Raw genomic sequence first — 25,993 nt, 5'->3', positions numbered from 1 at the left:
TCCTGGGGAAAATCCTCCAGAACCGATGTTGAACTTCACTTCTTCAAGCTGATAGGATTAACTGTTTCCCCCGCATTGAAATCACGGCCTAACTAACTAAAGCCTGTAGCTAGCCTGGGTAGAGGGCACCCTGGGTGGAGAAGCAGACTTCATCCATGAAAGCTGCTCTGGCTTCCTAAGCCCCTGCCTCAGGATTCAGGCTCTTAACTAGAGACTCCTGTTCATAAGTCTCAGGGGTCTATGAGTCCTCTGAAATGGTACACAGAACTTGGGGAGTATTCTTGGCATTCATAGCTTCCATCTAATTCTCAGATGGGTTTTGATCTGATTTAAGGATCTCAAAGAGGAACTTGCAAAAGCGAGAGAGGAAGAGTGGTCAGAGAGACAAACTTCATTTCTCCAACCTCAAGTTGAACTTCCCTGTTAGATTGAAGAGGGGAGCGGGGGCAGGGTCTCACCTGTGTGCTCTGGCAGGACTGGCCTCCTGGCAGGCTTTGCCTCTCTCCCAGCTGTTGGAGCCCAAGACCTCAGTGGCCAGAGGCTGGCTCAGCTTTTCCGAGGGTCCATCCTGAGCTGGGACCATGGGGCTGCTCTGGGGTTCTGTCCTATAGGGGAGGAAATAAGGAGGCAAAAGTGTTAGGATATGACAGAGATTCTTACTGTTCATCAAACATTCATAGATGTCAGAATATTTCCAACCTCCCTCGGAGTTAAGCTGGGGCCATATCATCATCAAGGGTCAATGGTCTCTGAATGGGAGTGATATGTATTGTTTCCAGTTTGAGGCAGTAAGATCTGTGTGTCATCTCCAGCTCTCTCTCCCTCTGTCACAGTGACTCTGGAGGCCACACATTCCAAAAGGTGAAGCTACTTGATGGAGGAGAGATGCCTGGACCACATCAGACTTTGCATGACAGAAATAAGCCTTAGTTAGGTTAAGCCACTGAGGTTCAGGGACTTACTTGTTACTTCAGCATAGCCTAGCCTAACCTGATTGAATCACAGGGAGAGGCTGGAAACCAGCATTTTACTTCCTTCCTCAAGACTTAACTGGAGGCCAAAGCAGTATAGGATTAGTTCAAACTCTCCTTTGCCATTTCGATCCCACTTTTCTGCCTTATCTGTGTATGGCACAGAGACAGCTTCATTTAAACACTATCTTCACGATTTAGTAACTCTAGGTCCTGGGATCAGTCCCTCAACCTCTCTGAGCTGCAGTTTCCTCAACTATAAAATAGGGAATAATATCAGTCCATATATTGTTGAGTTGTTGTGAAGATAAAATGAGATAATACAAGCAAACAGGAAGGCCTAAGAAATATCACTGCCCTTTCCCTTTACTTCTCTGTGAACCAAAGCTCCCATTTGGTGTCCTTAGCAGGTGTGAGCACGCCTAGTTGGGACGGCAGTTCCCATGAAGGCCTGAAGTTCTCTTCTCTGCCTCTGAGATGAGGTCCAAATAACACAGGGAAATTACCTGCGTCCCACCTCCTTCTCTGAGCCCCAGAGAGGGAAAGGAAGTTGCTTAGTTACTCAGTCTTTGAAGAAACTGTCACTCAAGTCTCCTGGCTCCTGTCATTCAGTCAGGAGTCTGAGAACCACAGGTGGCTCTGGCCCCATCCAGCGAGCATCCCAGCCTGCTCACCCTGCCTGCAAATCCCAGGTCAAGCATTGATCAAAGGCATTAGCATTTCTCCTGCACCGAGCTCCTGCAGCCAGTGCATCAAGATTGGTTTTATGACTCAGGATGAATACATTTGATAAGCCCCCTGCTCCTTCAGGCTGCCAGGAGCGCAGGCCAAGCCTGGTCAATATTGAAGGAAGGGCAGCAAAACACATCCTTCTCTGTCAGCCGCTGATCGGAGCATCTTTAGAAGCAGAGCTGGGGGACACTTCAAGCCCAGGAAGGATGGAGATTCTAGTCGGGTCCGCCCAGCCCCCCTCACTGCCAACTCCATGCTACCAGAACTCCAGTTTTCCCTACACCTCCCTGCAGCCCTTCTCCCACGATGAGGGTTCCATTTCCATGCCTGCGTTCCCTCCAGTCTATCTGTGTGGAATGCTGCCCTGGCTCTTTTCAGATAACTCAAAGCTTGCAGTTTCTACCCAGCCTCCAGCAGGGTTTGCCTCTTGCCACACTTGTCCTAGACAAGGCTAACCCAACATTCACGAACGCCTATTCCCTGAGTGCGTGCAGTGTGTCCAGGCCAGTTCTAAGACCGGCGATGCAGTGAACAAGACACAGGTGTTCCCCGAGATCATGGAGTTCAGATTACAGATGGAAAAGCAGGTATTAAACACACAAGAAAGTAACAATATGGCTTATTTGTTGGTAATAACTTATGGAGAGAATAAATCAGTGGAATGGGGCTAGGAAATGGGAGCGGGTGACTGTTATTTCATATACAGTAATCAGGGAAGGACTTTTTTAGGAAGTAACAAGAGAGTGGAGACTTGAAGGATCAGAGACTAACCTTGCAGTTTGTGTTGGTTTTAAAATGTGTTCACAAATTCTTTGACACTCATACCATCAAAAGCTGAATCCTAGAAGATGTGGTATATATACGATGGAATACCACTCAGCCATAAAGAAGAATGAAATAGTGCCTTCTGCAGCAACATGGATGGACCTAGAGATTACCATACTAAGTGAAGTAAGTCAGACAGAGAAAGAGAAATATCATATGATACCACTTATATGTGGAATCTAAAACACCCGATACAAATAAACTTAGTTACAAAACAGAAATAGACTCACAGACATAGAAAACAAACTTACGGTTACCAAAGGGGAAAGCGGGGGGAGGGAAAAATTAGGAGTTTGGGAGTAACAGATACACACTACTATATAGAAAAGAGATAAACAGCAAGGACCTACTGTATAGCAAGGGGAACTATACTCAATATTTTGTAATAACCTATTTGGGAAAATAATCTGAAAAAGAATATCTATATGTGTGTGTGTGTGTGTGTGTGTGTGTGTGTGTGTGTACACACACACACACATGATGGAATCACTTTGCTGTACACCTGAAACTAACACAATATTGTAAGTCAATTATACTTCAAAAATAAATAAATAAATTTTAAAAAGAGGAAAAAAAAAAAAGCTGGAGCCTAACTTCCCTCCCTGTGAATACTGGATGGGCTAGTGACTCACTTTTAATGAACAGACTGAATTAAAAGTGATGAGATGTGACTTCCAAGACGAGGTCATGAAGGCAACTTCTGCCTCTTCCTCTTGGATTGATCACTTTGAGGGAAGCTGGTCGCCATGTTGTGAGGACACTCAAGCAGCCCTGTGGAGACGCCCATGTGACAGAACTGAGGCCTCCTGCCAACAGCCAGCACTATCAGCCATGTGACTGAGCCACCCTGGAAGTGGGTCCTCCGGCCGCAGTCAAGCCTTCAGATAAGACAGCAGCCGTGGCTGACATCTGACCACCATCTCATGAGAGTGGTGAGTGAGTCAGTCACCCAGCCAAACTCTTGACTCACAGAAACTGCAAAACATAACTGTTTATTGTTGTTTTAAGCCACAAAGATTTGGAGTATTTTGTTGCTCAGTAATATACAACTTCTATACAGGTATCCGCAATCAGTGGAAGTATGTTCTAGGCAGAAGGAATAGCAAGTTCAAAGACACTTGGCATATACAAGGAATAGCAAGCAGGGGTTAGAGTGATAAGAGGACAGATCAGAGATGAGGTCTTTGATGGGACCTAGGAATCTATGTTCTTAAAAAGTTCCTTGGGGGCCTCTGATACTGTGCCAGGTTTAGCAAAGCCTGGACTACATAGGTCATGGAAGACCTTTGGGTCCCATGCGGCTGAGAAGGGTGATGTGGTCTGGCTTACATTTCAGAAGGTTCTCTCCACGGGCTTCGGACACTCAAAGGAAGGGAAGAAAGAGATCGGGAGACTACTGCAATGACTTAGTGATCAGCGAGTTTATGAATGGACGCGTATTGCCCAGCAGAGTCTTGAGTTGGACACACACACAAGAATGGAATTTTGGACTTTCTGGAGCGTTACAGGAAACCAAGACACAAATATGTGCCTGAGGCAACCTTGCACTAGGCAGAAACTGAGTCGATGTGAGGAGTTTGGCAGTGAATAAATACATGACAAATAGTGCTGCCATTGGATGGAAGGTCTCAGTGACTTGTGCTAATAGAGGCGTGGGTTATCCCCAGTGCAGGGAAAGCTGGGGGATACTACTGCCAGGCACTGGCGGACAAAGCTTAAGGCAGGGACAGTGCCTCACCCATCGCTGCCAGCAGCAGGGTGGAGAATCAGGGATGGAAACCCTGACAATGGTTTGATGAGGAGAGCGGTATAATGGAGCTGCTGCAGCTTATAGCTTAGCTTGACACTCCTTGATGTGGTAGTTCTTTTTTTTCCCAATAGCACTGGCTTCCCCTTCCTGGTGTTGGGTACCTCACCTGGGATTATTACACAAACAAAAACAGAACTGATTCTACCAGGCTGACAGGGAGTGGTGAGGGAAAGATGAAAGGAATCCTTCCTAATGTAACATTTAAGATTGTTTAAATGTGTTCTAATACTTTGCTTCTTAGCTTTTTTAAAACTGAAAGAGACTCAGGGATCATGTAGTCCAGGCTCTGCTAAACATGCCACAGTATCAGAGGCCCCTTAAGGAACTTTAAAAAATACAGATTCCTAGGTCCCATCATAGCCATAATAAATCAGAGTTTCCAAGGATGAAACGTGGGAACCTGCAACTTAAAGAAACATCCCAGGTAGTTCACCTTCTATTAGGTCAAGAATAAATCCAAACTGATTATTGGGATTAAAAGGCTCTGAATGACCTGGCCTCTGTCCCTCTAGACCCCATCTCCTACCCCTCCCTGTCCCTTACTCTACTTTGGCCACATGGCCTTCTTGCTGCTCCTCAGATGGGACAGGGCCCTTACTCAGAGCCTTTGCTCTTTCTGTTCCCTCCACCTGGTATGCTGTTCCTCCTCCAGCTATCTGCATGGCCGGCTCCTTCTTTTCACTCAAATGTCACCTCCTCGGAGAAGCCCTCCCTTATCCCCCTATGTAATCGTGCTCCTCTCATCACCGGCCACCGTCACAGTGGCTGCTGTGCCTTCCCTCCTTCACAGGACTTGTTACTATTTGAAATGACCATTTTACATGTTTATTTGCTAACCGTTTGTCTTCTGGACTAGAATGTAAGCTTCCTGAGTGTGGGAACTAGTCTCTTCTCTCACCACCGAATCCCCAAGGATCTAGTGCCTGGCATAGACAATGCCTCCTTACTCAGGAAGCATTTGTTGAATGAATGAATTTACAAATCAATTCTGATGACCAATCTCATGTGAGAACCACGGGTCAGATGCAACCTCTCCTCACATATAAAGAAGCAGAGGTCCAGGAAGAAGGACCAGTCTGAGGCCACACAGCACTTCAGTGGACTCAGACCTCAGCCATGGTACCTCCACCCCCGTAGCCCCACCCATCTTCCTTCTTTGCCTCCAGCTTTGCATCTTTGCAGGGCTTTAAGAAAAATTCTGTGTCCCATCCTTGCTGAGGAGTACAGGCAGCTGCCTCGTTTTTTCCACGCAGCTCTTTGATGTTGCATTAAAAAAAAAATACTTAAAAGAAGGCGAGCTCTTCAGGGGACGGCTAAAACAGAGAAGTCAAGGGCCAGTGCACTCCACTTCACAGAAGGAGGGAGGGAGGCACAAGTGCTGCATTCCTCAAGGCCTCCCGCTCAGTTCCTGCTAATCAGCGACCTGGAGCTTAGATGCTGCTCTCCGTAGTCATGGCAACCAGCAGATTCACAGCCTGTGATAAGAGGGCTGAACTTTCTGCAAAACTCTCCAAGATGACTGGCTCCCTAGCTGCTTCCCTGCTTCCCCCATCAAAGCTCCTGACTCCAACAAAGTGTTCACTCAGCCGGTTGGGTGCCTCGAGCACTAGTGTGAGTTAAACACCGTTTGGGGAATCAGAGACAAACAGCGGTGGAGGGGAGTGAGGATGCCGGCCCCTGCCCACCTCTGTGCAGAATGAGGAAACTGAGGTCCCAAGAAGAGAGGAGTCTTGCCCAAAGCCACAGGGCGACTCACGTCAGAGCTTCAGCTTGAACTGTGGCCTTCCGACCCCCAGTCCAGTACTCTTCCCACGTCCTTTGATCAGAACAACAGCTGGCATTTATCAAGCACCTACTCCGTGCCAGACACCGGGCTAAGCCCTTCTCTGCGTCGTCTCATGTAAGCTTCCAGAGAAACCCAGGAGCAGGCATGGCCACCCCCACTGTACAGATGGAGAAATTGAGACCCAGGGGTAGTAAATGGCAAGAGCACCAGAGGCCCTGCTTGTTTATGAGAATCAGCTGAGAGAAAAGGAGAGCAATCTGGAAAACACTTTGAAAATATAAGGAAATAATAAGTGGGGGCATAGGGTGAATGTTAGTAATTTCCCTGTACGACAGGGATTTTTGCCTCATGTGTTTGCCTCTGGCCTGAACCTTACATTCCACAAATAGAAGTGGCACTTGGCCATTAGATTCGGGACATCCCTGACACTTACTTTCCCCATCCCACTAATAGCTTCTCCCGGGTATAGAGCACTGGCAAATCCAGCGTCTCAATAGATGCTGACAAGGCTCCCGGTAAGGTACTCAGTTTGGTGAACTTATCCCCATTACTCACACGAAGACACTGAGACCTGGGGAGGCAAAGGAACTTGCTTCCCATCCAAGATTCTTGTTCTACACTTGCATCCAGGGCTGTGAATGATCCGCCCTTGTCCCTGCACTTAGCCAGACACCTACTGTCTCCCCGTTTCAGTAGACAATGAAGGCACAGACCCCCAGCTCACGAGTCCAGCAGAGAACCCAAGGTTTATCGCTGGGCTGAGCCAGCCCTTGGGGAAGATGGATTTGACTAATTTGTGCCTTGGCTACCGGGGCTTCAGTCTGGGTCCTGTTAATATGCCGGCCTGACGTCTCGGTACCAAGGCCTTTTCAAGGTTAATTAAGCCTGGTTGGGGATCCTCTGAGAGAGCTGTGATTCTTTGAGCTTTGCTATCACGATTGGAAAAAGTGTAGGAGCTTGGGGGAAGATCAGGGATTCCAGACAGCCACCGTGGGAGGCATCATCTGGATGTGGGAGCCACGACGCTCAGCTTAGTAAGAACTGAATGAGAAAGAAAACAAGTTTTATGAGGCTGGCATTTCCCTCATTATTTCATTCATTTATTCAACAGCTGTTTACTGAATGCCTACTTGGTATCAGATTTTAAGGACCCAAAAGTAACTAAAACTTATCTCTGTCCTCAAGGAATTTCCAGCCTGGAAGAGGAACACTGATTCCTCACCTGGGGATTACAATATGGTATAGTCAGTTCTCTGATGGAGAGAAGCTCAGAGAACCATGGAACCACAGAAAGAGCATCTAATCCAGCCTGGGGAACATGGGCAGGTGGCTGTGAAAAGTCTCCTAAAAGATATACGGAAATTGGTCATGTGCAAAGGCCAGGCACCGAGACACAGCAATGGACTTCAAGGAACTGCAGAGGAAGTAGTAAGTTGGAAGAGATAGTTGGGGTGGAGGATGGAAGGTAAGAGTTGAGACTGGCTTATTTCACTTAGCATAATGCCCTCAATGTCCATCCATGTTGTTACAAATGGCAGGGTTTCCTTCCTTTTATGGCTGAATTCCATTTCACCTATCTATCTATCTATCTATCAGATACATGTATGATATATATCACATTGTCTTTATCCATGGACACTTAGGTTGTTTCCATGTCTTGGCTACTGTAAATAATGCTGCAATGAATGTGGGAGAGCAGAAAAAAACAGGAGCTGAGACTAAGGAGGTAGTCAGGGCTAGATTCTTCAGGGCCAAGTGCACAGGTGCTTCTCACACCTTCACGTGTATGTGAACCACCTGGGGATCTTGATAGAGTGCAGATGCCGATTAAGTAGGTCTGGGTTAGGGCCTGAGCTTCTGCATTTCTAACCAATTCCCAGGTGATGTTATTGCTCCACGGACCATACTTTGAGTAGCCAGGTTGTAGATTTTACAAATGATTTGGACTGATCCAGCTTTCTAGCACCCTCTGTCCTCAGGCAACTGGTGAGAACGGTTTAGTTCAGTTCCCAGGGCTGAGAGCATGTGAGTGTGTGAACATGTGTATTTGTGCGTGGTAAACACTCTTGTATATCAAAAACTGTCCAGTTCCTGGGGCTTCCCTGGTGGCGCAGCGGTTAGGAATCCACCTGCCAATGCAGGGGACACGGGTTTGAGCCCTGGTCCGGGAAGATCCCACATGCCGCGGAGCAACTAAGCCCATGTACCACGACTACTGAGCCTGCGCTCTAGAGCCCGCGAGCCACAACTACTGAAGCCTGCGTGCCTAGAGCCTGTGCTCCGCAACAAGAGAAGCCGCCGCAGTGAGAAGCATGCGCACCGCAATGAAGAGTAGCCCCCGCTCGCCGCAACTAGAGAAAGCCCGCGCACAGCAAGGAAGACCCAACGCAGTCAAAAATAAATAAATAAAATAAATAAAAAAAAAACCCCATCCAGTTCCCAAGTTCAGGTCAAAAGACAAAAGAACCATATGGAGCCAAATGAGCTCAGCACTTCTTCCCCAGCTCAGCCAGGCAGGTCAGGGCCCCAGCCTGCCTGGGTTTTGAATTCTCATCACAGAACACAAGCCCACTGCCCTGCAATCCACCCCCAGTCCACCCAGTCATTTTGCCCTTCACAGGCTGGCCTGTCGATTGCCTATGTGCCTAGTGAGGGTTCAAACTGCCAAGAAGGGGACTGAATCAGATTCTTGGTGTTGTCTGACATGAGGGCTGCCCCCAGCTTGGGAGCTGGCTGAATTCCAAAATGTTGTGGTTTCCCACTTGACCACATTGTGAGGGGTAATCAGGTGACGCTGGGAAAGTGCAGAGGTCCTGCAGTTCTACTGACCTGGCTTCATGCCCTGATTCTACCCAGCTGTGTCACCACAGGAAAAAGGAACACCTCTCGCTCCAGCCCAGGGGCAACTGCAAGACCTTTCTATCAGCTGGAATTGCAGACACAGGGTTTGGATTTCTCCATGGAGGGAAAATTGCTGATTAGATTTTCTTGCCCTGGGAGGGACTGTGCTAGATGAGTCCCTTTTGGACATCATGAAGGTTACTGCTAGAGGAGAGGCCAAGCAAGCAAGATCTGCTGGGAAGAGGGAAGAAGCCCTCAGCCTCATAGGAAACCTTCAGTCTGGAGTAGCAGAAGCCTTGGTTCAAGAGCTGAGAGAGTAACAACTGGTCCCAGGAGGTGCTGTCAGGGACCATTCACGTATCCTTCCTTCAGCCACTGAGACAACAAATATTTATTAAGCACCTACTACCTGTGGAGCATGTTCTAGGCACTGGAGACACAGCAGAGAATAAGACAGAAAAAACTCTCTACCTGGCGGAGCTTGCATTCTCCTGGGATGGGCAGAGGGGAGAGGAGAGCAGAAAATAAGCAGAACTGCATGAACTGTGGAGCGTATTCGAAGGCAAAGAAGGCTATTAAAAAAAAAAAGAAAGAAAGAAAGAAAGAAAGAAAGGGAGATGGATAAGGGGAACTGAAAATGCTACCAGGAGGGGAATGTGGTTTTAGACGGTGTGATCAGAGAAGGTTTCACTGAGAAGGGAACATTTGAGTGAGACTTGAAGATGATGAGGGAGTGAGCCTGGAAACGAGCAAAACAGGCAGAGGGCACAGCCAACGCGAAGGCCCTGAAGTTGGAACGTACGAGATACACTGAGGTTGGAAGTGAGTCAGCAAAGGGGACGAGAGGAGGGGGTGATGTCGAAGGGTAAGGGGGGTTCAGATCATGTTCTGGTGGGCTGCTGCAGGGCCTTGGCTCTTTCTGAGTGAGGTGAGATGCCGTTGGAGGGTTCTAAGCAGAGGAGCGATGTAATCTGACTTAGGTTTTAAAGGATCTCTTTGGCAGTTTGCTGAGCGTGGATAGCCAGGGAGCTGGGATTAATGCAGGAAGGCCCGTGAGGAGATGATTGCAGCACCCCACAGGAGACGAGGGCCGGGATCGGTGTTATCGCTGGTGCAGTGGTGAGAAGCGGTCGGTTTCCGGACAGATACTGAAGTTGGAATCAACCAAGTTTGCTCACGGGTGACGCCAAGGGTTCTGGTCTGAGCAACGGGGACGATAAGCTGCCGTTGACTGGGCGGGGACAGCTGCAGGTGAGGGGTGTTTTGTAAGGGTTCCCCAGAGCTCAGTTCTGGACATGTTAGTTTTGAGATGCTAATTAGACACCCCCTCGTGGAGATGGCAGGTGGGCAGTTGGATACAGGAGACTGGAGTTCAGAGAAGACATTAGCGCTGGGGAAAAGCCCTTGAGTGATGTTAGCATTTAGATGGTGTTGAAAGCCAGAAGATTGGATCTTCTGGGGAGTAACCAGGAGCACGTGGCTAGAGTGAAGTGGGAAACTGAGGACAAAGGTAAGCTCTGAGGGAGTTGTATCGGCGGAGTTTCAGAATAACAAAATGGCTCGATAGAAGTGTCCCAGCCGGGCGGACTGGCTCTTAAAATATACTAATAAAATGTCTGATTCTTCCAATTCATTCCTTTAGATGCAGTGATTCATTTATTGTTTATGCATTCATTCATCTATTTCTTCATTAGCTATTCATTTATTCACTGATTCATTAATCACTCATTCACTCATCTGCTAAGCATCACTTTACTTCTGGTGGAGGGTCATTTCAAGATGATCCAGACGTCTTTCCCTCAAGAAGCTCACAGTTCAGAGGAAGACAAGGGGTAGGTACATAAGAAACTCTCATGTGGGGTGAAGTGACCCAAGAGAGGAGAAGTCCTGAGTAGAGACAGGGCACCACTGCCTGCAGGAAACAAGACAGGTGGCACAGAGGGGGCTGGGCTGCTTGTCCGGGGAGGGCTGCCAGAGCACAGTGGTTAGATTTCTCACACTGGCCCTGCCTGGGCACTCACCGTGCTCAAAGGCACGACCCTGGGCGAGTCCCTTCACCTCTCTGGTGAAAGCACCAGTTGTCTGCACCTCACAGGACGGTTGTGAGGGTGAAACGGCACGATGCATGCCCAGCACTTAGTTTCTGGCACACGGCGGCACTTTAAATATCAGGGAGAGATCACACTGTTCACCAGCCTCACTGCTCATTCCGATTCCCTTTCACCAAACAGCTCAAGACAAGGGATTCTGGGAAGGGAAAGGGCAGGGAGGTCAGGGTGCCCTTGAGTGTCCCCGGAGATCCTCCCTACACTGGGACCTTGCTCCCCCCACCAAGCTGAGTGGCTACCCATTCGCTGCTGGGTCCTGGCTTTTCTCTCTCAATAGCCCAGGGATGAATTTATCTCTTCCTGTCTTCCCGGGACAACCAACTGGACCCTTTCATCAGCTGGAACTCCAGAGGTGGGGGTGGTGATGAGGGAGGGCATCGGGGAGCGTGGTGCAGTTGGGACTTTGTGTTCCCGTAGACACACACAACACACACGTCCCCCCTTTCTGGGGCTGAGGTTTGGCAGAAAATTCCTAACAAGCAGAGAGTAAGCTACCGCTAAAATCTGCAGAGAGGACAGAGCGGACAAGCCACAAATCTCGATGGCAGGCGGCGAGCAGGCGGCGAGCTCCTGGGGTCTGGGCTCGTTAGTTTTTTTTGTTTGTTTTTTTTTTCAGTACGCGGGCCTCTCACCGCTGTGGCCTCTCCCGTTGCGGAGCACAGGCTCCGGACGCGCAGGCTCAGCGGCCATGGCTCACGGGCCCAGCCGCTCCGCGGCATGTGGGATCCTCCCGGACCGGGGCACGAACCCATGTCCCCTGCATCAGCAGGCGGACTCTCAACCACTGCGCCACCAGGGAAGCCCATGGGCTCGTTAGTTTTAAAATAACACAGCAGAGAAGTGAGATAAAGGGCTTCAGCGGGGGAAGCTGTCAGACACCTCACCTTACGCTGTTGGAACCACCCGAGGGGCCCCATGTCTCCTCCTGGGTTTTAGAAACAGAGATTGCAGGCTGGGGCAGTGGCTGTGTTGCCTGATCACAGAGCCAGAACTTGTCAGAGCTAAGCCAGCCCTTGCAACTCTACCCAGGAGAAGCTGAGGTCCAGAGAGGGGCCAGTGCTACATTCCAGGACACTCGGCGAGTTAGGGGCTGAGCAGGGACCACCAATCAGTTCTTCTGCAGCTGTAGCGAAAGCTATTACTCAGATCTTAGTCAGTGTGAGTGTTGCCTACAAATACCGCACAGGCATCCCTTCCAAGAAGGTTATATCCACCCCTGGCGGGTGGCGAGGCATCCCATAGCCAACGACTGACTTGGGGGTACAAACGACCTTCCCCTTGCGGCAAGGTAATACAATTCACACTCTAGAGCTCCCTGTGGGATCAGGCTGAGGCTAGAGTCTAGCTGGAAGTACATCTTTTCTTAGCTTTCTGTACTGCCCTAGCTTGCTTCGTCTCTCCCCTTCTCCTGAGAGCACACCCTCAATAAGTCTGTGCACCCAAATCGCTGTCTCAGGCTTAATTTCTTGTGAATTCCATCAAAGACAGACCCAGACCAAGTTTTCCTCTACCAAACCACTAAATGCAAAACAATAGTTAAGTACTGTATTTGTTCAAACAGACATGGGTTTGAAGCTCTGCTTTGCTACTTCCAGGCTATGTTTACCCAGCGGAAGTTACTTAGTATCATTAAACCTTCAATGTTTTCCCAGCTGAGGACGGCAAATGTTCGTGGGTATGTTAATATTACCTGTCTCATAAGACGGTTGTAAAATGTTTAGCACATTTTATGGGGACATAACAAATGCCCAATATATGTTATCGCATGAAGCTATTTGATGTCTTTGACGATGATAGTGATGAGGAAGACGATGGCAGCAGAATGAGCGGACAGGCCGGTCCGGTCACAACTCCACCAATCAGCAGAAAGCTCTCAAAAGGCTCCCCCTCCGAAGTTCCCGCACCAATCATCAGTGAGTTCTCAAATCACACCCTTCCCATTCATCCTCCTGTAGGCTTGGCCCAGAGGCCCCTCCTTTGCCATTGTCATTCTTCCCTGACAAAGGACTTCCTGTGGGAGAGGGATCTCTGGAGAGACCAGTCCTCTGTCTTTACCCGGAAGTGCCCATTTCTGAAGGCCAGCCCAGGCATCCAGCTGTACCACCTGTAGAAAACGGCTCCTCCACAGTTAACTGTGAGGAAGGAGTTGATGGGAAAGGTCTGTCCCTCTGCTGGGATTTTCACCTGCCTTTTAAAAGTCAAACCTTTATCTTTAGTAGGCAGTCAGCTTCAAGACTATCTCCCACCAACCGTGATGGGTCCCCGGGCTCCAGGAGGGCTTGGGGTGGTGGGGAAGGACTGTGGCAGGGACGGCTAGGGGCCCCCAGCACGTGCGCAGAGGGCTTTTTCAGCTCTGCGGTTTCTCTGCTGGCCACAGACAGCACCTGAGCAACCGGGGGCCACAAGGAGCACTGAAATCAGGCCGACTGCAGCTTGAAAGCTGGTTTTGCTGTTTTCAAGCTGTGATCCTGGACGAGTCACTTCACCTCTCTTCTGCAGAACGGGGTAACTGGTAGTGTCCAGCTCGTAGAGGTGATGCACGTGAAGTGCTTAACACCATTCCTCGTGCAGAGTAAGCACTTCATCAATGTTAGCTGTCATTGTAACTGGAATTATTCATTGTAAATAGCCTTTGGGGCAGAGTCTCTCAACTTCGCTGTCTGCTCAAGCGGATCCCTCTGCCCCGCAGTGCCCTCTCTTCCCTTCTCTGCCAGGAAAAGCCTCGCTCAGCCGTCAAGGCTCAGCTCAGCTGTTTCTGACTCCCCCAGCCCACCCCCGACCCCACTGCCCATTTCCCCAAAGAAATAAATTCTGCACTCTCTTTGCCCCAAGATATTGCAGCATACCCTTGAGCAAGGTCTCTCATCTATTTAAGCCTCAGTTTTCTCATTTTTAAAATGGGGATAATACCTTATGTATTGGTGTAGTTGTGGGAAATATATAGTTATTAAGCTAAGCACAATGTCTTACTATTATAATTGCAATTAGCACTGAAAGAGACTTGGTAGCTCCCCTCAGAGGAAGAATTTCTGCTTGGGGAGGAGGCTCACGGATAATTCTTTCAGTCATCTTTGAGGAGTGCATGGCTTCCAACCTGCCTGGGACCTTGGGACCCTGAAGACAGGGGACTGGCCCCAGTGACCTCCGAAAAGCCTGTCCAATTCAAAGGCTTCTGTGAGTCAGATTCTCCTCTGGGTCTAAGTCATCCCCATCTCTTTGCCTCTTTCTGAACACATTGGGGTGGCACAGTAGGGACCCACATGGCCCATTCACCCCCAGTTTAAGGATGAGAGTTGTCACCTCTAAACAGTTTCTGAGTTCCTAGGTGGGAGCATGGGTATACCAACTTCTTCAACTCACTGTGTTACAGTAAAGGGACCTCATGTTTACTGAGCACCTACATTGTGCCAACACCTCATCAGATATTTAAAACACACTGTTTCATTTAAGTCCCATAATAAGCCCTTGAGGTGGGAATTGTAAGGGTTGTTTTTAGATGAGAAAAACAGAGGCTCAGAAAGCTGTAGTGACTTGCCTAAGGACACACAGCAAGTGAGGGAGCCCAGAGCTCTCAAGGAACTGTAGCTGGGTGTCCCTGGTCTCCAGACTGAGGATGGCCACACAGTTCAGCTTTTGGTGTCACTATGTCTCTTTGCACTGTGACCATGTCTCCACCTCCCCCATGCTGACTGGTGTTCTGTCTCCTTCCTATTTGCTCTCCTGCACCCACTCCCCCGGCTGCTGTCTGCACAGTCTATTGATGGAGACAATCAATCAGACAGCTTGCTCAGACAGCTAAAAAACATCCCATCGACCAATTTTCCCTCCAGCGCCTTTCCGCGGACCATGCAACCTCACTAATTTGGAATTTGCAATGATTTCTGACACAGAACCTGCATTTCTCATTCTGGCAAAAAAAAAAAAAAAAAGTCTGAATGAAATAATATCCCATGGACCCCTGCGGACTTCTGAGCAAGGCCCTGGCAGCCAAGAGGCCCTGTTTCCACCCCTCTTCTCTTTGTTCCTGCTCCTGGTTTCTTCCACCTGCACCCACTTCTAGGTTGGATTATAACTGATGGCACTACTATAAATGCTAATACTACTAGTAATAAGAGCAGATGTTCCTGAAGCAGCAGCTGTGCGCCAGCACTGTTCTAAGCGCCTGGCATTTGTTTGCTCTGATATTTGTCACCACAATTATTTGAGGCTGGTACAATGATCAACCGCATCTTACCAATGAAAAAACTGAGGCAAGAGGAGATCCCGATAACTGGGGTGGAGGTGGAATTTGAACCCAGGCAGTCTGTTTCCAGAACCCATGGTCTTAACCCCTTCCCCCACTGTGCTTCTAGGGCTGAGCACTATGGGGGCCACTTGTGGACCCCTTGGACCCCAACGGTGCTTCCTGCTTTGGGCCTCTGAAAGCACCATGCAATGGGACAAGAAAATGTCGTGTCCTTCTATAGATGTGTGATGGGTGTGTTGAGACAGAGATTGGACGTCTGTGGAAAAGCTGCCTCCCGACTTGTGTCCCCAAGGACTCTACCGAGTGAGAGGCACAGAGCCTTCAAAAGAAACCGGTGGCAAGGGGTTTGAGAAGGATCTTTCCCAGGTTCAGAACCCTGTTTTAGAGTGTTGATTGCCCTTAGGGGTCAACCATCTAACCAAAGCCCTGGTTTCTTTCTACAGATATTTTGCTCTATGCTGATAGAGATGCAAAGTGCACCTGGAAAGCTATGTGCTGTCCCACTTGCCCCTTTCCTGTGCAAAGGCCCTGTGGCATCCTTTTGCATAGGCCCAGAGTGGACTTGCCTTTGTGAATCTGCAGTAGGGCATCCTCTTTTTTATGGGGGGAAATGCTGCCCACTCTGGTTGCCTTGGAATACGGTTTAAATGGAAAAGAAAGACCATGCCGTTAAACAAAATTCACTGAAATGACTTGACTCCGCCAATTACCCATTTGGTGGCATTTAGACAGAGCCTTGGTTCCTGGTACAAATCTCTCAGCCCCTGTGGTAGGACCTGAGGCTTAAAACAAGTGCGGGGGGTCTGGCAGGACTGAGGCAAAGCCCTTTAAAACTAGTCCAACACTCCTCAACCGTGATGAAGCTGTCTCCCTGGCCACTGTATTCATGGTCGCGTTTTTACTTGCATCCAGCTAAGACTCTGCACATGAATGAATATATATGATGTGCCCAGAGGTGTGTGTATAAGGCGGGTAGAGCCTGGACCCCGGTGTTCTCAATGTCAAGATGCATCGTGTGGCAGCTCAGAAATGTCCAGGGTGGCCAGAGAACTCATTGTGCAAACTGGAACACTTGGAGGATCAAAAGGGGCACAGACAGTAGATACCCAGGATCTGTGGTCACCCTGGCTATCTCCCTTTTCTGACCTTGAGACTCGAGTGTCCAGCTGTCTCTTCTCTCTCTCCTCCCAGAAGTCCTATCAGCTCCTGAGACTCACCTGTCCAAACTTCAACACATCGCCACCCCCACCACCTGTTCTCCAGCTCCACCTTCTACCTTCTTAGGCAAGCAGCAACCGGCCATCCCCCCGGGCTCCCTCTTTCTCTCACTCTCATATCCAGCCCATCAGCAGATCTTCACCATTTCAATTTCAAAACATCTCAGCACCCATCTCCTCTCCATCTCCACTGCCACCTCCCTGGTCCAAGCCCTCATCATCTCTCACCCAGACAACTGCAACGGCTTCCTTGTTCACCCTGGCCCTGCCTCGCCCACTCCCCATGCAGCAGGCAGGGTTCTCTTCCAAAACGCAGATTCAATCACATCACTTCTGTCTTCAGAGCCCCAAGAAGCAAGTCCAAACTCCTTGATGTGGCTCTCATGGGCCTTCAAGGTCCACAGCCCCAGCTGACCTCTCCTGGTGTGTCATGCTCCGCTGCTCTCTCACTCACTGTGCGCAAACCATCTGACATCCCTGCACAGCCCTGAACAGCCCCTGCATCCAGATGCAGCAGAGCGTGAAACTTAAGGGCGCGGCCTGTGCCAGATTGCTGGGTTCAAACCCTTGTCCTGCCACTCTGGGACCTTGAGCAATTGACTTCACCCCTCTGGGCCTCAGAGCTTCATCTATAAGATGTGGATAATAAGAGTACCTGCCTCATAGGGTTATTTCAGGGATTAACAGCGAATACATGTAAAGCTCTTAGAACAGTGCTTATTTCTTACTAATTAAGAAATGGCATCACTCACCTTGCCTCCTTCAAACTGTCCAGTTTTCCTCCTGTCCATTCTTCCGATTTCAACTTACAATGCCACCTCGTCCAGGAAGACTTCCCTGACTACTTAGACCGTTTATATACCTTCTCTATGCTCACAATATCCTTTACTGAAATTGTCAGTTTAAATCTCTGTTCCCCTCCCCTGGACTGTGAAGCCTTTGAGACAGAACCTGAACATTTTGCAGCACTGTGTCCTTGGCACCTGGAAGGTGCCAGGCCCATAGTGTGTTCAGTAAATACTGGTTGAATGGGAGAACTGACTGGATAAATAGCCCAATCAAGCCAGCAAGGAAGAGGTTAACTGAGGGGACAGGCAGTGGATGGCAGTGTATCTCACTCAGTGTGGCTACAGATAGCTGCTTGGGACAGCTCCCAAGTCCCAGGACACCGGCATTTGTAACAGAAATTTCTCCAAGATGGGCAGGTACTGAAGGGCAGCCGGTGTGCCCTGAGGATGCTGCACACAGGAAAGGAGCATGGGGCTCCCCGGGTTTCCTGCTGTAGATGCCCTGCTGTTCCCCTTCCCACCTTCCAGGCCACTAGTTCCTCAGCTCCAGGGGTCAGAGGACAAACCGAGTCCCTCTCCTGGGTGTTCTGGAGCCCCTCCCCCCACTGACCTCTCCTCCAGGTATTCCCCCCCCCACAACCAGTTAGACTCTCTGAACCCAGAGACCTGGGTTCCAGTCCCAGCTTTGCCACATACTACTTATGTGGCCTTGGACAAATGAATTCACCTCTCTGTGCCTCAGTTTCCCCACCCATAAAGTGGTAAGCATAATAGTGCCTACATCACAGGGCTGTGATGGGGATTCAGTGAGGTCATGCATCTGGTGATGTGCACGGTACGTGGCAAGAGTGCAGTACTGCTTTTCCAGACTTTCAAAAGATGACTCTAAATTCCATGTCTTGTTTGCACTCTTCTCCCCACTTGAGATGCCTTCCCCCTGTGTCCCTGCATGGCCAAGCCTCCTGGGTGGGTCTCTGCTGAGCATCTAGACACCCCAGCTGCTCTTCTGTCCTCTGGTGCAGACCCACGGCCATGGTGGACACCCGGAATGTTCTGGGCAGCTGCACTGTCAGCTTGGCTCTGGGCCCAGTAAGTCTGAGCCCTTTTCTGAAGAATCAGCTGACCAGCAAATGCCTCTGGCTATCGTGGGAGAAGGACCATTCGCTTATATGCAGCCCTAGAGATGTGATCCCAGCATCCTTGGTAGGGAAGTGAGGAGGGAGACAGGGAATGAAGGAGCCACTAACATGTGGACCTGGAGCCTAATCCTGCTGGGGAGCCCTGGGAACCAGTGTAGACACACAACTCCGAGTTCTTTCACCTGAGGCACCTGGAGAATTTATCCTTCAACTCCCATCAGTCCTGACTGAAGGCTACTCCCCAGGGGCATTAACTCCTGCCCTGTGTCTGGGTGGAGTGGGCTTGGTGGCTGGAGAGAGCCCTCAGGTAGAGTCTCAGGTCCTGTTAGTTGGAAGTCAGGTTGGCATCCTCAGAAATGGTGGGCACTGAGGGGACACGGGCAGAGAAATAGCAACATCACTAATTCCGCCAGGCCTAGGCACTGAGTGGCGCCTGGAGGGCTGCAGTCACGGCCACACCCCAGAAAAAGGCCAACCACCAGGCAAAGCCCAATTTCCCTGGAACTTTCACAAGGTGGGGTCCTGAATTCCAGGAAATACCAGACTCCATTCCTTTGTCAAATCCACCCTTCTTGCCTCCCTTCCTTCCTACTTTCTTTCTTTCTTTTTAAATTAATTTTTATTGGAGTATAGTTGATTTACAAAGTTGTGTTAGTTTCTGCTCTACAGCAAAGTGAATCATTTATACTTATCTCCACTCTTTTTTAGATTCTATTCCCATATAGGTCATTACAGAGTACTGAGTAGAGTTCCCTGTGCTATACAGTAGATTCTTATTAGTTATCTATATTATATATAGTAATGTGTATATGTCAATCCTCTTGAAGCTTTTTTAAAATTATATTTTATTTTTTATACAGCAGGCTATTAGTCATCAATTTTATACACATCAGTGTGTACATGTCAATCCCAATCGCCCAATTCATCAGACCACCACCCTTAACCCCCCACTGCTTTCCCCCCTTGGTGTACATATGTTTGTTCTCTACATCTGTGTCTCAATTTCTGCCCTGCAAACCGGTTCATCTGTACCATTTTTCTAGGTTCCACATACATGCATTAATATACGATATTTGTTTTTCTCTTTCTGACGTACTTCACTCTGTATGGCAATCCATAAATCCATCCATGTCTCAACAAATGACTCAATTTCGTTCCTTTTCATGGCTGGGTAATATTCCATTGTACATATGTACCACATCTTCTTTATCCATTCATCTGTCAATGGGCATTTAGGTTGCTTCCATGACCTGGCTATTGTAAATAGTGCTGCAACGAACATTGGGGTGCATGTGTCTTTTTGAATTATGGTTTCCTCTGGGTGTATGCCCAGTAGTGGGATTGCTGGATCATATGGTAATTCTATTTTTAGTTTTTTAAGGAACCTCCATACTGTTCTCCATAGTGGCTGTATCAATTTACATTCCCACCAACAATGCAAGAGGGTTCCCTTTTCTCCACACCCTCTCCAGCATTTGTTGTTTGTAGATTTTCTGATGATGCCCATTCTAACTGGTGTGAGGTGATACCTCATTGTAGTTTTGATTTGCATTTCTCTAATAATTAGTGATGCTGAGCGGCTTTTCATGTGCTTCTTGGCCATCTGTATGTCTTCTTTGGAAAAATATCTATTTAGGTCTTCTGCCCATTTTTGGATTGGGTTGTTTGTTTCCTTAATATTGAGCTGCATGAGCTGTTTATATATTTTGGAGATTAATCCTTTGTCCACTGAGCCATTTGCAAATATTTTCTCCCATTCTGAGAGTTGTCTTTTCATCTTGTTTATATTTTCCTTTGCTGTGCAAAAGCTTTAAAGATTCATTAGGTCCCATATGTTTATTTTTGTTTTTATTTCCATTACTCTAGGAGGTGGATCAAAAAAGATCTTGCTGTGATTTATGTCAAAGAGTGTTCTGCCTATGTTTTCCTCTAAGAGTTTTATAGTGTCCGGTCTTACATTTAGGTCTCAAATCCATTTTGAGTTTGTTTTTGTGTATGGTGTTAGGGAGTGTTCTAATTTCATTCTTCTACATGTAGCTGTCCAGTTTTCCCAGCACCACTTATTGAAGAGGCTGTCTTTTCTCCATTGTATATCCTTGCCTCCTTTGTCATAGATTAGTTGACCATAGGTGTGTGGGTTTACCTCTGTGCTTTCTATCTTGTTCCATTGATCTATGTTTCTGTTTTGGGGCCAGTACCATATTGTCTTGATTACTGTAGCTTTGTAGTATAGTCTGAAGTCCAGGAGTCTGATTCCTCCAGCTCCGTTTTTTTCCCTCAAGACTGCTGTGGCTATTCGGGGACTTTTGTGTCTCCATACAAATTTTAAGATTTGTTGTTCTAGTTCTGTAAAAAATGCCATTGGTAATTTGATAGGGATTGCATTGAACCTGCAGATTGCTCTGGGTAGTATAGTCATTTTCACAATATTGATTCTTCCAATCCAAGAACATAGTATATTTCTCCATCTGTTGGTATCATCTTTAATTTCTTTCATCAGTGTCTTATAGTTTTCTGCATACAGGTCTTTTGTTTCCCTAGGTAGGTTTATTCCTAGGTATTTTATTCTTTTTGTTGCAGTGTTACCACCATTAAGGAGTGTTTCCTTAATTTCTCTTTCAGATTTTTCGTTAGTGTATAGGAATGCAAGAGATTTCTGTGCATTAATTTTGTATACTGCAACTTTACCAAATTCATTGATTAGCTCTAGTAGTTTTCTGGTGGCATCCTTAGGATTCTCTATGTATAGTATCATGTCATCTGCAAACAGTGACAGTTTTACTTCTTCTTTTCCAATTTGTATTCATTTCTGTTTCTTCTCTGATTGCCGTGGCTAGGACTCCCAAAACTATGTTGAATAACAGTGGTGAGAGTGGACATCCTTGTCTTGTTCCTGATCTTAGACGAAATGCTTTCAGTTTTTCACCATTGAGAATGATGTTTGCTGTGGGTTTGTCGTATATGGCCTTTATTATGTTGAGGTAGGTTCCCTCTATGCCCACTTTCTGGAGAGTCTTTATCATAAATGGGTGTTAAATTTTGTCAAAAGCTATTTCTGCATCTACTGAGATGATCATATGGTTTTTATTCTTCAATTTGTTAATATGGTTTATCACATTGATTGATTTGCATATATTAAAGAATCCTTGCCTCCCTGTGATAAATCCCACTTGATCATGGTGTATGATCCTTTTAATGTGTTGTTGGATTCTGTTTGCTAGTATTTTGTAAAGGATTTTTACATCTATATTCATCAGTGATATTGGCCTGTAATTTTCTTTTTTTGTAATATATTTGTCTGGTTTTGGTATCAGGTGGCCTCATAGAATGAGTTTGGGAGTGTTCCTTCCTCTGCAATTTTTTGGAAGAGTTTGAGAAGGATGGGTGTTAGCTCTTCTCTAAATGTTTGATAGAATTCACCTGTGAAGCCATCTGGTCCTGGACCTTTGTTTGTTGGAAGATTTTTAATCACAGTTTCAATTTCATTACTTGTGATTGGTCTGTTCGTATTTTCTATTTCTTCCTGGTTCAATCTTGGAAGGTTATACCTTTCTAAGAATTTGTCCATTTCTTCCAGGTTGTCCATTTTGTTGGCATAGAGTTGCTTGTAGTAGTCTTTTAGGATGCTTTGTATTTCTGCGGTGTCTGTTGTAACTTCTCCTTTTTCATTTCTAATTTTATTGATTTGAGTCCTCTCCCGCTTTTTCTTGATGAGTCTGGCTAATGGTTTATCAATCTTGTTTATCTTCTCAAAGAACCAGCTTTTAGTTTTATTGATCTTTGCTATTGTTTTCTTTGTTTCTATTTCATTCATTTCTGCTCTGACCTTTATGATTTCTTTCCTTCTGCTAACTTTGGGTTTTGTTTGTTCTTCTTTCTCTAGTTCCTTTAGGTGTAAGATTAGATTGTTTGTTTGAGATTTTTCTTGTTTCTTGAGGTAGGCTTGTATAGCTATAAACTTCCCTCTTAGAACTGCTTTTGCTGCATCCCATAGGTTTTGGATCATCGTGTTTTCATTGTCATTTGTCTCTAGGTATATTCTGATTTCCTCTTTGATTTCTTCAGTGATCTCTTGGTTATTTAGTAACGTATTGTTTAGTCTCCATATGTTTGTGTTTTTTACGTTTTTTTTCCCTGTACCTCATTTCTAATCTCATAGCGCTGTAGTCGGAAAAGATGCTTGATATGATTTCAATTTTCTTAAATTTACTGAGGATTGATTTGTGACCCAAGATGTGATCTATCCTGGAGAATGTTTCGTGTGCACTTGAGAAGAAAGTGTAATCTGCTGTTTTTGGATGGAATGTCCTATAAATATCAATTAAATCTATCTGGCCTATTGTGTCATTTAAAGCTTCTGTTTCCTTATTTATTTTCATTCTGTCCATTGGTGTAAGTGAGGTATTAAAGTTCCCCACTATTACTGTGTTACTGTCGATTTCCTCTTTTATAGCTGTTAGCAGTTGCCTTACATATTGATGTGCTCCTATGTTGGGTGCATATATATTTATAATTGTTATATCTTCTTCTTGGATTGATCCCTTGATCATTATGTAGTGTCTGTCCTTGTCTCTTGTAACATTCATTATTTTAAAGTCTATTTTATCTGATATGAGTATTGGTACTCCAGCTTTCTTTTGATTTCCATTTGCATGGAATATCTTTTTCCATCCCCTTACTTTCAGTCTGTATGTGTCCCTAGGTCTGAAGTGGGTCTCTTGTAGACAGCATATATATGGGTCTTGTTTTTGTATCCATTCAGCGAGCCTGTGTCTTTTGGTTGGAGCATTTAATCCATTCACGTTTAAGGTAATTATCGATATGTATGTTCCTATTACCATTTTCTGAATTGTTTTGGGTTTGTTTTTGTAGGTCCTTTTCTTCTCTTGTGTTTCCCACTTAGAGAAGTTCCTTTAGAATTTGTTGTAGAGCTGGTTTGGTGGTGCTGAATTCTCTTAGCTTTTGCTTGTCTGTAAAGCTTTTGATTTCTCCATCGAATCTGAATGAGATGCTTGCCGGGTAGAGTAATATTGGTTGTTGATTCTTTCCTTTCATCACTTTAAGTATATCATGCCACTCCCTTCTGGCATGTAGAGTTTCTGCTGAGAAATCAGCTGTTAACCTTATGGGAGTTCCCTTGTATGTTATTTGTCATTTTTCCCTTGCTGCTTTCAATAATTTTTCTTTGCCTTCAATTTTTGTCAATTTGATTACTATGTGTTTCGTCATGTTTCTCCTTGGGTTTATCCTGTATGGGACTTGCTGCACTTCCTGGACTTGGGTGGCTATTTCCTTTCCCATTTTGGGGAAGTTTTCGAGTATAATCTCTTCAAATATTTTCTCGGGTCCTTTCTCTCTCTCTTCTCCTTCTGGGCCTATAATGCGAATGTTGTTGCCTTTAATGTTGCCCCAGAGGTCTCTTGGGCTGTCTTCATTTCTTTTCATTCTTTTTTTCTTTTTCTCTTCCACAGCAGTGAATTCCACCATTCTGTCTTCCAGGTCACTTATCCGTTCTTCTGCCTCAGTTATTCTGCTGTTGATTCCTTCCAGTGTATTTTTCATTTCAGTTACTGTATTGTTCATCTCTGTTTGTTTGTTCTTTAATTCTTCTAGGTCTTTGTTAAACATTTCTTGCATCTTCTTGATCTTTGCCTCCATTCTTTTTCCGAGGTCCTGGATCTTCTTCAATATCATTATTCTGAATTCTTTTTCTGGAAGGTTGCCTATCTCCACTTTATTTAGTTGTTTTTCTGGGGTTTTATCTTGTTCCTTCATCTGATACATAGACCTCTTCCTTTTCATCTTGTCTCTCTTTCTGTGAATGTGGTTTTTGTTCCACAGGCTGCAGGACTGTAGTTCTTCTTGCTTCTCCTCTTGAAGCTTCTGATGAATACACTTTATGTCTTGTGTTCATGACACACTTGGGAATTCCAGGGCGGACCAGTGCTTAGGACTCAGCGTTCTCACTGCCAGGGGCCAGGGTTCGATCCTTGGTTGGGGCACTAAGATCCTGCAAGCCGCACTTCAAAAATTCCTCTTTTCATTTCAGCTAACATTTATCTCTTGTTCTTCCCACTCAAGCTATCAAAAAAACTTCCTTCCTACTTTCTTTCCCTCATTCCCCAGACATTTCTTGAGCTCTGGCTCTGCTAAGCATCCTTAGGGTGTAAAGTTGATTAGGACACTACGGTCCACCAATCTAAAGCCTTTTTCCTATAAAGCTCAGAGAGGGGATGTGACCTGCTTCACATGAAGTGGCAGAGAAATAAGCAGAACCCCGGTCCCCTAACATCTTAAGCCTCAGGCTACTCTGACTGACAAGGGCTCTTCCTGGAAACTCCATCCCTGCCCATTCTGCCAGAGCCAGAGCCGCTTCCTCTGGCTGGAGGCCCAGGGTGGGGCTGGCGCAAGGATGCGGAGGTCAAGCTGGGCTGCTGGGTGCGGGGCTGGCAGCGAGCGACACCTCTGTCCACAGCTGCCCCGGGCTGAATCACCAGCCGGGCCAGTTTGCCTCAGCGTTTCAAACCCATCCTTATGCATGGGTGCAGTCTCAGGGAGAAAATAGGATTTTGCCTGTTGTTGCCATTTAAAAGAAGGGGGGAAATCACAAACACATTCTCTGTCTCACCAGAAGGCGGCCCATTTGAGACGATCAGTCAAATGTTTCCAGCCAAAGCCCAAACAGGTCCACATTTTCCCAAATTACATGGGTTGAAAGGAAGATGGGAGAGACGGAGAAAGGGCTGATGAGGCTAGGCTGGTGAAGGGATTATCCACAGCGGAGGGGGAGGGGGCTCCACTGTGTCTTTAGTGGGGTGGGGGGAAGAGGCTGGACAGGGTGTGGGGCTCCTTCTCTTGGTGGAGGTCTTGGCTTGTGTTCAGAGATGCTGCAGAGCCCTGCAAAGACACCCACTGGGAGTTCAGCCCACTCTCAGTAACTCCTGTGGAATAATGAGGCTGATAATGAGACCGGCAAGCCAGAGCCGAGGGATGCTACCAGCTCAGAGAAGCGTCTCCCTGCAGTACAGCTCAGCGGTTGTCAGCCACCGTGTGACGCTCTGATCCATCATGATCAACTGTAAGCACTGTCATGGGTTCGTTACTAATGATTGCTAAAGATGAAAACTTGGGAATGGTTTCCAATTGAAGTAAATATATAAATACATGAATCTTCATCACCCCAGCTAACGGCAGCTCCTTTCAAGTGGTAACCTTGGAGTTCTCCTTGACTTCTCTCTCGCAAACCCGAGGTCTGACTTATCAGCAAATCTAGATGCTACCTTCAAAATATATCCAGAATCCAAATAGTTCTCTCCTCCTATGACCACCACCCTGGCCCAAGCCCACATCATCTCTCACCTGCCTTATTGCAAGAGCCTCCTAATAGGTCTCCCTGCTTCCACCCTTGCCATCCTGCAACCTGTTCTCCCAGAGGCAGCCAGACGGATCCTGCTAAATCTCAAGCCAGGTCATGGCTCTCCTCTTTTCAAAGCCTTCCAAAGGCTTCCCTAAAGCCAAACTAATTAGAGG

At 46.9% G+C, this 25,993-nt stretch overlaps 1 protein-coding gene across 1 annotated transcript in view; it reads right to left on the bottom strand.

The window, feature by feature from the left end:
* Positions 1 to 25,993, bottom strand: part of SRRM4 (serine/arginine repetitive matrix 4) — a 169,762-nt gene that overhangs the window by 49,649 nt on the left and 94,120 nt on the right. The window contains exon 4 of the mRNA XM_027125289.1: positions 459 to 605. Coding sequence (XP_026981090.1) covers positions 459 to 605 — 147 coding nt within the window. The remainder of the gene's footprint in view (positions 1 to 458; positions 606 to 25,993) is intronic.

This window comes from Aethalodelphis obliquidens, unplaced genomic scaffold (genome assembly GCF_003676395.1).
Source record: "Aethalodelphis obliquidens isolate GAN/ISIS:26980383/991018 unplaced genomic scaffold, ASM367639v1 scaffold28, whole genome shotgun sequence".
NCBI classification, from domain to species: domain Eukaryota; kingdom Metazoa; phylum Chordata; class Mammalia; order Artiodactyla; family Delphinidae; genus Aethalodelphis; species Aethalodelphis obliquidens.
The sequence above is the reverse complement of the archived record's forward strand: the minus strand, read 5'-3'. Positions and strand labels throughout refer to the sequence as shown.